Source organism: Ipomoea triloba, chromosome 13 (assembly GCF_003576645.1).
Source record: "Ipomoea triloba cultivar NCNSP0323 chromosome 13, ASM357664v1".
NCBI lineage: Eukaryota > Viridiplantae > Streptophyta > Magnoliopsida > Solanales > Convolvulaceae > Ipomoea > Ipomoea triloba.
The window spans coordinates 2,695,926-2,710,179 of NC_044928.1; the positions used below are offsets into that span (position 1 = coordinate 2,695,926).

Genomic DNA, 14,254 nt, shown 5'->3' on the forward strand with positions numbered 1-14,254 from the left:
GCCATATGTAGCTAGGATAGCCTCATACATCATGCCCTTCTTCTTCTGACTCTTCCTTATCTGTATACTGCCATTCATCTTCTTCTTCTTCTTCTTCTTCTTCTTCTTCTTCTTCTTCTTCTTCTTCTTCTTCTTCTTCTTCTTCTTCCTGATACTTCCATTCATCATATTTTTCTTCTTCTTCTTCCTGAGATTATTATGGAGTACATTTTTTAGTCCCTTCATATTTGCGAACCAACCAGAAAAATATCATAGAAAATCATCCAAACAAGTGTGTATATTAAATTAATTAGCCTCGCCTAGTCTTCTTCTTCTTCTGATTTTTCTGATTCTTCTGTGTCTGATGATGATGAACAATAATACTGTGATTCAATAATGAAAAACGAAACAACATCATGAAACAAGGTGAGAAAAAGAAATATATTTAACAGAGTTTGCAAAGAAAATAAACAAAAGAACGAAAGAGAACATATGGAACATACCCCAAAAGCCTTGCCGTCAATGATAAGGTCAGGTCGCGCAAATTCACTGTGCACCATATCTTCATGAAACCTCTTGGCAGAAGTGACAACAGAAGGAGGACATTGCTCCAACTTAATTGACCAGAACCGGTGCTTTAATGCACTTACAAGAGGGATCTCTTCTAGAGAATAACAACGTTTTAAGAATATGTTCTTGAGCTTTGGGAAATGACTGCTAGTATTGGCCACCCATCGCTCAAGACTTTTGGCTTCAACCTCCAACTCTTTTAATTCAGGGAATCTTCCTTCAACCACTTCCCACACTCTGCCATAGAAAGCATTCTCTAGTTTTAGCACCTTAAGCTTTGGTAACTGCCCAATTACCGTTAAAACCTTCATTGGAAAATTAGTCCCACTCAGCATCAACTTCTTCAATTTTGCAGGAAAACCAACCCCGGCCCGCTCTAAAAGGGTTATACTGCCAACTGGAACCATAACTCTTTTTTTTTTTTTTTTTTGAGAGAAAACTGGAACCATAACTCTTAGAGTCTCCAACCTCACTAAATCCTCAAAATTCTCCAGAATGATCATAGGCTTACTGCAACATCGCTCACCGCCGCAACCAGGCACTAAGATGTCTTTATACACAACTTCCAATTTTCTTATGCTTGGAAACCTGCAATAATACACTTCTTTTTTCCTGAAATGAATTGGCATTGCACAAACTAATGTTTGCAAATGCTCTTTAACCATGTTTGGAGGATCTATCATATACATATCCCCAAGTTTGAGATGCCTTAAATGTTGCAGCTCCCAAATTTTGGATGGCAATAAATGAAGAGTACGCGCTCCAAGTGTTGATTCATCAATGCCAGAAACAGTAAGTGTTTCCAAATTTGAATTAACTGATACTACATCATTAAAACTCTCAAACCACTGTGGTATGGAAAGATATCTCAAAAAAGCTAAATTCCTTAAGGGCAACAATGACACTCTTTTGAGTATTAGAGATTCACTCAAATCTAAAATTCGTAAATGTTTGAAGGGTATAAACCTTTCAAAACCTCCCTGAAAGACGAAAAGTGAGCGAGGAATATTTGAACTAAACATCACATGATAGTCCAAACTATGTGAGCGTAAACTTAACCAGCGACATGAATTTGCGAGTACATCTAGTGACCAGCCAATACACTGTTGAGTATTTGCTGCACATAAAAGACCTTCTTTTTGTGCTTCTCGTACGCAAAAGCTATGCATGTCAATATGTATCTCACAAGTCTTTGGTCTGAAATCAGACTTACCAGCTGTTTTGACTAGTCCTCTACTTCTAAGAGCCCTTAAATACATATAACCTATATCTTCTAATGGCAGACACCCCAGTGGCTTCACAAATCCCTCAGCAATCCATAACTTAATAAGTCTTTTCACATTGATTTTACTGTGTTTTGGAAATACCACAAAATATAAAAAACAAACTTTTAAATGTTGTGGTAAACGATTGTAAATGTCGGTAAGCTTACTTGAGTGTTTTGTATCTCTATGTAGAATTCCCAATGATAGTAATTCTTTCTCAATCTTCTTCCATTCTTTCAATGTGTAGCTGCATTTAGATAGACGGTCTGCAACTGTAACAATTGAGCGCGGCAATCCTCTGCACTCCTCAACAAGATGCTTCGCAATTTCTTCAAATTTTGATGTCATATGCTGTTTAAGAGAAAATCTGCAGGAGAACAGAAACCAACTCTCCTTGTCACTTAGGTAAGGCAGGCTCCGGACAATCCAACTTTCAGTGGTGTCCTCAGCAACATCAGTGAAAAGAGTGGTTAGCAAAATCCAACTTCCAGTAGAGTCAACGGGAAAACATTGGTGGATATCATCCCAAAGCAGAGTGTTAGGGACATCATCCAAAACAATTAGATATCTTTTGCATTTCTTCAAGTGTTTGTGCAGTTGGTGTTTTAGTTGAGAAACAGTGCTTCCCTGCAGCATGTCAATTTCTTGACTGAGGAGGGTTGGGCTCATTGATTGAAGAAGGTGGCACAGTAGTTGTTTCACATTCCCATTGTATCTTTGCGGAATAGTAATCCAAGCACGAATGTTGAAATGTGAAGCAACCGCATTGTCTGTATATAGTGTTTTACAAAAAGTAGTCTTTCCAATGCCTGGGGCTCCAACAATCGTGAGTACACTTCGTTCTGGAGATAACCTATATAGGAGATGATTCCTTGCCAATGTAAAGTAATAGTCATCACAAACCATTATTATATGCTCCTCCTCCTCAAACTGTGGAGAGCATTGCAAGGATCCACCGTTGTGAGGGTGCGAAGCTGCAGCTTCTGACCNCTCTTAGAGTCTCCAACCTCACTAAATCCTCAAAATTCTCCAGAATGATCATAGGCTTACTGCAACATCGCTCACCGCCGCAACCAGGCACTAAGATGTCTTTATACACAACTTCCAATTTTCTTATGCTTGGAAACCTGCAATAATACACTTCTTTTTTCCTGAAATGAATTGGCATTGCACAAACTAATGTTTGCAAATGCTCTTTAACCATGTTTGGAGGATCTATCATATACATATCCCCAAGTTTGAGATGCCTTAAATGTTGCAGCTCCCAAATTTTGGATGGCAATAAATGAAGAGTACGCGCTCCAAGTGTTGATTCATCAATGCCAGAAACAGTAAGTGTTTCCAAATTTGAATTAACTGATACTACATCATTAAAACTCTCAAACCACTGTGGTATGGAAAGATATCTCAAAAAAGCTAAATTCCTTAAGGGCAACAATGACACTCTTTTGAGTATTAGAGATTCACTCAAATCTAAAATTCGTAAATGTTTGAAGGGTATAAACCTTTCAAAACCTCCCTGAAAGACGAAAAGTGAGCGAGGAATATTTGAACTAAACATCACATGATAGTCCAAACTATGTGAGCGTAAACTTAACCAGCGACATGAATTTGCGAGTACATCTAGTGACCAGCCAATACACTGTTGAGTATTTGCTGCACATAAAAGACCTTCTTTTTGTGCTTCTCGTACGCAAAAGCTATGCATGTCAATATGTATCTCACAAGTCTTTGGTCTGAAATCAGACTTACCAGCTGTTTTGACTAGTCCTCTACTTCTAAGAGCCCTTAAATACATATAACCTATATCTTCTAATGGCAGACACCCCAGTGGCTTCACAAATCCCTCAGCAATCCATAACTTAATAAGTCTTTTCACATTGATTTTACTGTGTTTTGGAAATACCACAAAATATAAAAAACAAACTTTTAAATGTTGTGGTAAACGATTGTAAATGTCGGTAAGCTTACTTGAGTGTTTTGTATCTCTATGTAGAATTCCCAATGATAGTAATTCTTTCTCAATCTTCTTCCATTCTTTCAATGTGTAGCTGCATTTAGATAGACGGTCTGCAACTGTAACAATTGAGCGCGGCAATCCTCTGCACTCCTCAACAAGATGCTTCGCAATTTCTTCAAATTTTGATGTCATATGCTGTTTAAGAGAAAATCTGCAGGAGAACAGAAACCAACTCTCCTTGTCACTTAGGTAAGGCAGGCTCCGGACAATCCAACTTTCAGTGGTGTCCTCAGCAACATCAGTGAAAAGAGTGGTTAGCAAAATCCAACTTCCAGTAGAGTCAACGGGAAAACATTGGTGGATATCATCCCAAAGCAGAGTGTTAGGGACATCATCCAAAACAATTAGATATCTTTTGCATTTCTTCAAGTGTTTGTGCAGTTGGTGTTTTAGTTGAGAAACAGTGCTTCCCTGCAGCATGTCAATTTCTTGACTGAGGAGGGTTGGGCTCATTGATTGAAGAAGGTGGCACAGTAGTTGTTTCACATTCCCATTGTATCTTTGCGGAATAGTAATCCAAGCACGAATGTTGAAATGTGAAGCAACCGCATTGTCTGTATATAGTGTTTTACAAAAAGTAGTCTTTCCAATGCCTGGGGCTCCAACAATCGTGAGTACACTTCGTTCTGGAGATAACCTATATAGGAGATGATTCCTTGCCAATGTAAAGTAATAGTCATCACAAACCATTATTATATGCTCCTCCTCCTCAAACTGTGGAGAGCATTGCAAGGATCCACCGTTGTGAGGGTGCGAAGCTGCAGCTTCTGACCACCCAATCAATGGCAGAGAATGATGGTTGGCCGCTTCAACTTCATTGTTGATAAGCTTCAGCAACTCTTCTGCCTCCTTTGCTACTTCTTGCAAAGTTCGATGGAGATGGAGTTCCCCTTGATGAGCGTTTTGTTGAAGTTGAAGGATGTTTGTGAGTTGTATTTCGATGGCATCTTCAGCTGTCAGTGCAAAGTCTCTGATTTTGTTTAGCAAATGTCGTCGGATTGGAGCACCACTACCCACAGCGTTGTTGTATTCCTTCTTCACAAAGCCTTCCATATAAGAAAGCTTCTGAAGCAGAGATTTCAATGGCTTTTCGTCATCATCAAGAAGAGACACTCTGTGGTTGGGATGCAAAAATTCAAGCTCAATGGTAGCCATCAGAGAAGTTAATGCAACACAAGCCATGGCTCTCTTTCTGTATGTTTAATTTTCCTCTCTCTCACTCTTTGTATTTTTTAGAATGTAATAATGCATTCGCAACTTTTGGCTTTGCTATTTTATACTGGATTTCTCGATGGAATCTCTCTCTTAAGTAATTATGTAGGTTGAACTGCACGCAATTGCAATATGGGATGCTAATTAATATATTACTCTTAAATTATAAATTTATTTGTGAACATTTTCTCACTCTTGCACATGTTTTATGTCTTAACACATTAATGATATATTTTAATATTTTATTATCTCTCCATATGAAATTCCAAATGACATTGCCCAAAGGCTAGCTCCATATGAAAAAGTCAAAGTTGTACATGGTAGAATTTACTGAGAATCAAAATAATGTTTGATTGATAACTTTTTAAAATACAACTATGTGTTTTGATTACTCTTCAATGAAAAATGTCATTCCCTAATTAAAATGACAAGAGGTATCATATTATCTTATTGAAAATCTAATTTTTAAGTTTGTATTAGTCTCTACTTTTAGGTTTTTGTTTTAATCTTTTAATTTTGTTCATATTGACGCTTTAGATATGATTATATTACAATCAATTGTCTTGATTTTTTATTTTTGTGTTTTTAGAACATTTATTCACATTATAGGGTCATACCCAACCGGGAAACATGGAATTCCATATAGGGACCTTTTTTTTTTTTTTTGATTTACGAGATAAGGAAAAAAGACTTTGGGTTAGACTTGTTCTTTGTGAATAGAGCTTAAGCGTTAAGCTTTCTTTTTTTTATTTATTTATTTATTATTTTTTTTTAAGTGAGCGGAGTATTTACTCCCCACAGGCAAAGTTAATTTTGGACTTATATTTATAACTAGTATTTTGTACGCGCGATGCGCGAAAACTTATGGCCAATATTAAAACATTAGTAAATACAAATAATTAGCGCAAAAACTTATGGTCAATATTAAAACATTAGTAAATACAAATAATTAAAATGTATAATTCAAATTATATATACAAAAATAATATATGTATTTTATACACACATATATTATTTACCATTCATAGAAATTTAATTAAAATATAATCAACCATTAAATTAATTATATAATAATTTTAATAAAATGACAATTAAAGAATAGGAAAAAAGATATGATAGATATAGGTGTATGCTAATAATGATGGAGTTAAAAGTAACGGTGTTATAACGGTTTAAGGGTAGTTTTTTATAACAAGAATGTAGTATGGACAATTTTGTCTAATAACATTTGAAGTGCACAACATTTAAAGTAAAATGTATACATTTATTAGCATAAAAAAAGAGGAACATAAATCAAGGATATAACTTTGATTGGGACTTATTATGTTTTTAGATAATGGGGAGTAAATACGGTATACCAACTTCCACTGTCTTTCGCTAGACGAGATTCACGTCCAGGCCAACTACGAACTCGTCGCTTTCAAAATGAAATGGACTTTCGGAATACGAGAGCAACGCGACTATATAATTATTGTTAGGCACGGACTCATGATTCAAACCAGTGCTGGCGCCCAGTGTTAAATTATCACTCGTAAGAGACTTTTTTTATTTACTTGTAAACATTGTATCACAAATTGACGATAGTTTGTATTTATAAACATTTTTTCAAAAAATTACACATTTGTTTTCTTTTAAAATTTGTTATCTTCATGATCAATATTTACCAGATGATAGAACTACACAAAATATTTGAACCCTTACAACTTTTTATCACTACCAAAAATTATATCTTGATACTAACCAAACAAAATTTATTTTAGTGAACTTAACTCTATAAATATTTGATAATTATCTAATCGACTTTATATATTTATCTTATTATAACTCAGTTTACACATTTTATTCATTAAGAAATCATAAATATACTAAATGTATGTATATATAAACATATGTATTTGGTTCGTTTAAGGAGGGAATTGCGAATTTGGACCAATCTTAGGACTTATTAGGTGCTTGATCTAGGAAGCACATGTACATGCACATGCACATGGGATACAGAATACAAAAATGTTCAATAAATAAAAATTGAAAGAGGTGAAATTATATATATATATATATATATATATATATCTGAATTTCAATTCCCTGGTTTTTCATATATACACCCTCAAAAACTCAAGCTAAATTGTTGCAATGAGAGGAGTGAATGCAACACAATCCAATAGTAGGGGAGAGAAAGAATAATAAATTTTATGATTATGGATTACTAAAAGATTTGAATCCAATTGAAGGATAGTAAAAATAGACAAATAAACATAATGACAATAGATATCGAATTGAATAGTAGAGCGAGTTTAAGCATCTCCAAATGAACGCAACCTTAGTTCATTGCAGGTAAACACTTAGTAAGGATATGCAAAATAAAAATTTAGATATATAGTGGAAAGTTTTATGTCCTTATAACTTTTATCGACATTCTAATGCACGCATTAACCAAAAGGCAAAAGCAAACACCCCTGTCGTTGCCCAATAAGTCCCAAAGAAATTGAACACTCATTTTTAACCCTAAATAACTAGAAGAGATTGATACATAATTTTTAGGAGGAAATAAACGTAAATATATTATCACTTAAAAGCAGTCAAAGATTGACTTCACTTAATTAGCACATGGATGGGAGCTAGCATTGCACGCATCTCCATCATATCCCTAGAGAGGTTCCATTCCACATGCACATGCATGCATGGTTTATAATACTCTTAAATTACAAAATTATTTACCTCGTACATATCAAACATTGTCGTATATTGGGTGTTAATTGATTTATAAAATTCTTAAATTATAAATTTATTTACCTCTAACAAATCAAACATTGTCGTACATCAAGTGCACTCCAATCCCTTTGTTCACTGTGCACAAGTAACCCCACTCACTTTGAGGGGTGGCTTCTACACTGCCACTGGTGAGACTTGATCCTTAGTCTCTTTTCCCAAACTTCACCCATGTGACCAGTTCCATGCGGGTAAACTTGGCAATTTGTACGTACGCATTTGTTAACGGGTCAGCACGATAACGACACAAACACGTTAATGTTAACGGGTTCAAAGTTTTAACACGAACACGAACACGATTAGTTAGCAGGTTAAACGTGTTGACACGTTTTGTTAACAGGTTTCGAGTCGTGCCGACACGATATGACACAAAACCCGTTTAAACCCGCTAAACCTATTAATATTTTTAAAAAGAAACTAAAATTTAAAGTTAAGTTATATAAAAAAGAAATAAAACATACAATTCAATTTATCAAACAAACTAAAAAGAAAATTCAATTTATAACATTCATAAAATGATAAAATAACATCCAACAATCATAATTAAAGAAGTCCACACTAATTTTTAGAATAAAATTGAGCAGAATAAAAATTCAATAAGAAATTGTTGAACATTAATAATTGGTGTAGGATCTTGGCCTAATGTAGTAAACTCATCGTTAGTCATGTTCATGACATCTTTTGTAGTCTCATTCATGACAATGGTTCTTACCTAAATGACGAATGGTTTTTAGCCGGTTATAAACATGTTTCTGTAAACGGGTTAACACGATAATATTAACAGGTTAAACGGTTCTTAATAGGCTTAACGGGTTGACCTGTTAAGACACGAAATATAACGGGTTCTTAACGAATCAACCTGTTAAAGACCCAGAACATGTTAAGGATAAACACTAACCCGTTATTTTCGTCTTCAGTCTTGTGTCGTGTTAATGAGTCGTGTCTATAATTGTCAAGTCTACATGGGGCATATATTACTCTTTCTTTGTTTACTAGTTAGAAGCGCATGCACATGCACGATACAAAAATGTTCGATAATAGCCAATAGGTCCTTTCTTCTCCGCATCGGATTCTTCCCCTTTTCACGCAAGTTAACCCCCAAATTATTATTAGTTTTTGGAATAATGTTCAAATTGACCACTGAACGTAACTTGAAAATGCAATTAAGTTATTGAACAAAAAAAATGTGCAATTTTGCCATTGAACACTCCAAATGCATGCAATTTCACCTGATAGCAAGTTACCTTCTATTTTATCAGGTTACCTGCTTACATGGATGGTGGGTTAACATTTTCAAACATTTTTTAATAATACTCTTTAAAATTAATTAAAAATATTAAAAAATTATTTTTTTGGAAAGCAAAAAAAATAAAATATTAAAATATTAAAAAATTAATATTTAAAAAACATTAATATTAAAAAATATTTAAAAGTTAATATTTTTTTTTATTTTTATTAAATAGTAAACATTAAAAATAAAAATTAATTAAAAATATAAAAATATTAATATTAAAAAAATTAAAATATTAATATTAAAAACATTAAAAGTTAATATGTAAAAATTAATATTTTTTATTTGTTTATATTTACTATTAAAAATTTATTGGGAAAAGGGTCAAATAAGCCCCCGAACAATACTTGAAAAGTCAATTAGGCCTCTAACTTTTAAAAAAGTTCAATTGAACCCTTAAACACGTTAAATTGAGTAAAAAAAAAACCCAAAAATTGGTAAATGACCTGCCATAACAGGTCATTTACAATATTCAGAGCAAAATCCGACAACCACTAGTCGTCTTCCACCAGAGGAAAGCGACTAGAACTCTGGTCGCCTTCTGTGGATCGGAGAAGGCGAACAGTTCGCCCTCTCCATGGAAGGCGACCAGAACTCTAGTCGCCTTCCGCCGGAATCCGACGACCGGCGACGGATTTTGCTCTGAATTGTAAATGACCTGCTATGGCAGGTCATTTACTGATTTTTGGGTTTTTTTTGACTCAATTTAACGTGTTTAAGGGCTCAATTGAACTTTTTAAAAGTTTAGGGGCCTAATTGACTTTTCAGGTATTGTTCGGGGGCTTATTTGACCATTTTCCCAAATTTATTTTAAAATGCCACATCACCATCTATGTAAGCAGGTAACCTGATAAAATGGAAGGTAACATGCTATCAGGTGAAATTGCATGCATTTGGAGTGTTATGTGGCCTAATTACACATTTTTTTCATTCAGTGGCCTAATTGCACTTTCAGATTACGTTCAGTGGCCAATTTGAACCTTATTCCTTTTTTTTTTTCTAAATTTATGTCTCAATCCATTTCCTACTTATTATTAGAATTTAAAAAAAAATAATTATTTACACTTATATGGAGTAATTTATATTTATAATGCAATGGTTATATGGTTATATATATATAGTTATATTTAATTATTTTTTGGATGATGAGGAAAATCATATAGAGCTAATACTTAAAGTTAGCACCAAGTAAATTTATAAATAACAGGCTAAAACCAAGAAGGCTAATAGGTCACTTCACTTAGAATCGAACTTATAACATTATAATTTATCAAGCCAACAATATAGTATAACAAACTTGACTAGAATTTTCTCAATGATATTTTTTTTAGTATTACTGACTCTGTTATTTAATACTATTGTTAGAATTTTCCCAATGATATTTAATACTACTATTCTTATAACAAAGTAAGGACTACGGAGTTACTATTAATATTTAGAGTTTTACTACATGTACTTTCAAATTCTACTTCCTTACATTTATTCCATCACGTGGCAAATAAGGGTTAAATACTTTTATCATGTGAGGGTTCTATGAAAAATGTCTAAATCAATGATTTGTGAGATAGCACTGCGTGCATCTCCATCATATCCATCCCTAGATAGGTTCCGTTACATCTGCACATGCATGGTTTATAATACTCCTAAATTATAAATTTATTTACTTCGTGCATATCAAACATTGTTGTAAATAGGGTATTAATTAATTTATAAAATTCTTAAATTTTAAATTTATTTACCTTAAACGAATCAAACATTATCGTATATCGAGTGCTAGTTGATTTTTTTTTTTTTGACAAAAAATGTGCTAGTTGATTTATAAAAAACTCCTAAATTATAAATTATCTCACTCTTGCATATGTATTATGTCTTATCCCATCAATTATATATTTTAATATGAAGTGGAGACTAGTTAATTAATATATATATCCCTTTCTTTGTTAATTTAATAGTTAGAAGCACATGCACAAGCAATGCACGATACAAAAATGTTGAATAATAGGTGCTCGATCGAGGAAGCACATGTACATCACATGCGGTACATGTGAGTGAATATAATCCCTACACCGACCACGACTCGGAAGCTTCGAACGTGGAGAGCAGTCGCGGAAATTGCGTCGCGAAGGAAAAGGTAGAGCTGTTGTTCAACAACGGGAAGATCCTTCCGCTAATTAAGGATGATTCGGAGATTTTTACGATCAAACATCCAAATATCCATCCGAACTTTTACTTAAATTAAGATTAAGAATATGACCTCACCACAAAAAAAAAAAAAAGTTTTATTAATTTTCTACTTCAGATTTGTTTTTATTTTACCACTAGTATTTTTACCCGTGCAATACAATGGATTTGTTATAACTGCATTGAGGAAGGAAGGAAGAAAAATTTATGACTGTTATTATCCAAGTAAAATTTTTCATTGGATCCTCGAAAAGCCAAATTATGTTTTGCAAGACATTTTACAACAGAAATTATTCGTAGTAGAACTTGTCTCCAACATTCTTTTTCTTTTGAAATTTCATTTTGTAAATCTTTATCAATAGTTTGATTATTATTTAATCTTATTTTTAGTTCATTCCAATTTGTGATATTAGTCTTATGTTCAACACTATTCTCATGTTCTTTGAGCCTAGCCTCTCACCAAGATGTTTCCAATTGCTAAAGCACTTGTATTGTTATTAGATTTGAATAACTTACAACAAAAACAATATACCGTATCCACATGTTTTGAGTAAACTAACCATTTTCGATCACTAATTTCTCCATTACTCAACTTTCTAGTATAATAAGCATATGAAAAATGTCTAGAGTTATTATCTAAAGGAAACATAATATTTAATTCCCTTATAAGCCCCTTTTCAACCAAAATATCTCTTGATTTATTATCAAGATTAGACCAATTCCTAGGGTCATATATATCAAAATAAGGGGTAATTTGTTCATCTTCATCAACTAATATATTTTCAACATTATTCTCATGTTCACCCAAAGGATTATTTATTACATTATCGCTTCCACTCAAATTACCAATATCCTCTGTTGGTCCTGATAGGGAGGGAAAAGTCTAGGGGGAGGGGGGGGGTGAATAGACTTTTCTAACAATTTAAAAATATTATAACACTTTAACAAAGAGAATCCAAGTGAATAAATTCAACTTGAATTACACAGCGGAAATAATAATCGGTAAAGTTCTATAAACAAAGTTTCGTAAAAATGAAGAGCTTCACAACATGCAATACGTTAGAAATGTCAGGAATAGCTCAAATAACAAGTACGTAAAGTTTGGCTCGCATGCGGACGTGGGAACTATCAAACCCAGATGAAATAGTATAAGCAGTGAATAGTTGGGTTCGTAACATAACAACTAATAATCTTGATCAGGATGAGGTTGAGCTTGGAAAATGCTTTGGATGCAACTAGTGTGTCACGTGAATCAATGTGCTTTAAGATAATAAGTGTGACAAAGTGTAATGCATGTGATGATCAGATAGATAAATATGCATGCAGATATGTAAATAGATAAAGTAAATGGACACAGGGATTTATAGTGGTTCGGAGGTGATGTAATCCTCCTACTCCACTTTCTCCTTCCTCCAAGGAGAGATTCCACTATCTTCAATCACCCAGATACAATAGTGAATTAGTGCTCCTCTAGCACTCTGCTACTCCGAATGCCTTTGCACACAGCAACACTCAAACCCGAACGTCTTGCACCCAGCTACATTCACGAGCGTCTTGCACCCAGCTACGCTCCTCAACCAAGTGTTTTGCACCCAGCTACACTTAGTCTCCACGAGTGTTCTACACAAACCTGTACTCCTCCGAGTATTTCGCACAAAGCTATTCAACCAAGTGTTTTGCACCCAGCTACATTTAGTTTCTCCCGAGTGTTTTGCACAAAGCTACACTCCTACCGTTTCTTTCAAAAAATAAAAGTATTTCTTCTCAAGACTTGATTTCTCTCGTGTTTAGCTCAATACTTAGCACTTGCTTAATCTGATATCACTGGTTGTGCTCTTAGTGCTATTTTACTACACACTTATCTACGCTCTTGTAGTTCCCCGTCTCTTGCTTGTCTTCAAGTTTTCTTGGGTTTATATAGCTAAATTAGCTATTTGCCCATTATGAATATTCAGAGCTTTAAATGCCTTCAGATGGTCTTTGTCAACTTTGATGGCTCTGTCAGATGAATTGGAATATTTGCTTCTGATAATCTTCCAACGTTCTTCTTCAATCACTGACATAAATTTCCTTGTAACTTGTAGCCATCTTTCCTTGACTTTGGTTGTGTGAACACTTGACTTGTTCATAATCCATAAGTCAGGTTGCTCTGAAATATATCTGTTTGGTGACTCTTGCTTGAGCATAATTAATGCCACCGAAAAGTACATTGACTTTTCTCAAAATGATTTTCAGCTACTTGTAGCAAGAATATTTGAATTCACCTTTTAGGAGTCATCCTCATGCCATTTTTAGGAAAGTAATATTTTCCCTTTTTAGAAGTGTTGTAGGCATTGTTGGACTCCTTTGGAAATAAATAGGTCATCCTATTTATTTGTTGATCACGCCACTCTTAGCCTCAAAAATAAATTTGGTTCCTTCCCCCTGTAATTTGGATGATACGTGGGTCATCCTATAGTTGACTTCCTTGCATGAAAGAATAGGTTGTCCTCTTTGCATGAGATAATAGGAGTAGGTCATCCTCATCCTCAATTTAATCTTCCAAAAGCAAGTCATCCTTTCTCCTTCACGGATATACACGGTCAGCCTCATCTTCATTTTTCTTTAAGATCAGAGCAAGTCATCCTCATCACCATTTTCTCTTCAATGTTGCTGGCCATCCTCATCACCGAAAGAGCAAAGTCATCATTCTCTTTCCATTAAATAGGTAAGTCATCCTCATATTGACTTATGACCAAGTCATCCTCAACTTAAAGTCATCCTTCCCCCTATTTATTAAATAGGCCATCCTCATCACCATTTGATTTTTTGAGCAAGTCATCATCTTCTTTTAACTTCTACACGGTCAAGGTTGGCCACACCATTTTGCTCCAAGAGGTCATCCTCATATCCAAAAATAATTCCTTTGCATGAGTTAGCCTCTAAAATATTTGTGAGAGAACCCATTTGAGGTTGACTTCAATTTTG

The 14,254-nt window shown here is 34.2% G+C and overlaps 2 protein-coding genes across 2 annotated transcripts; both read right to left on the reverse strand.

The window, feature by feature from the left end:
* Positions 1-299: 299 nt before the first annotated feature.
* Positions 300-2,720, reverse strand: LOC116002364 (putative late blight resistance protein homolog R1B-17). The gene is made up of 2 exons (XM_031242482.1): positions 483-2,720; positions 300-362 (listed from the first exon to the last, which is right to left on the reverse strand). The coding sequence occupies exons 1-2, from the start codon at positions 2,718-2,720 to the stop codon at positions 300-302; spliced, it is 2,301 nt and encodes a 766-aa protein (XP_031098342.1).
* A 19-nt stretch (positions 2,721-2,739) lies between these two features.
* Positions 2,740-4,287, reverse strand: LOC116002365 (putative late blight resistance protein homolog R1B-17). Its single transcript, XM_031242483.1, has one exon. The coding sequence runs from the start codon at positions 4,285-4,287 to the stop codon at positions 2,740-2,742; it is 1,548 nt and encodes a 515-aa protein (XP_031098343.1).
* Positions 4,288-14,254: the final 9,967 nt, after the last annotated feature.

Bases quoted from the DNA above. Each gene is read 5' to 3' on its own strand.
- LOC116002364 (XM_031242482.1), bottom strand. From the start codon at position 2,720: ATGGTTTGTGATGACTATTACTTTACATTGGCAAGGAATCATCTCCTA. The intron at 363-482 runs GTATGTTCCATA...ATTGAATCACAG, and splicing joins TTGACGGCAAGGCTTTTGGG to TATTATTGTTCATCATCATC.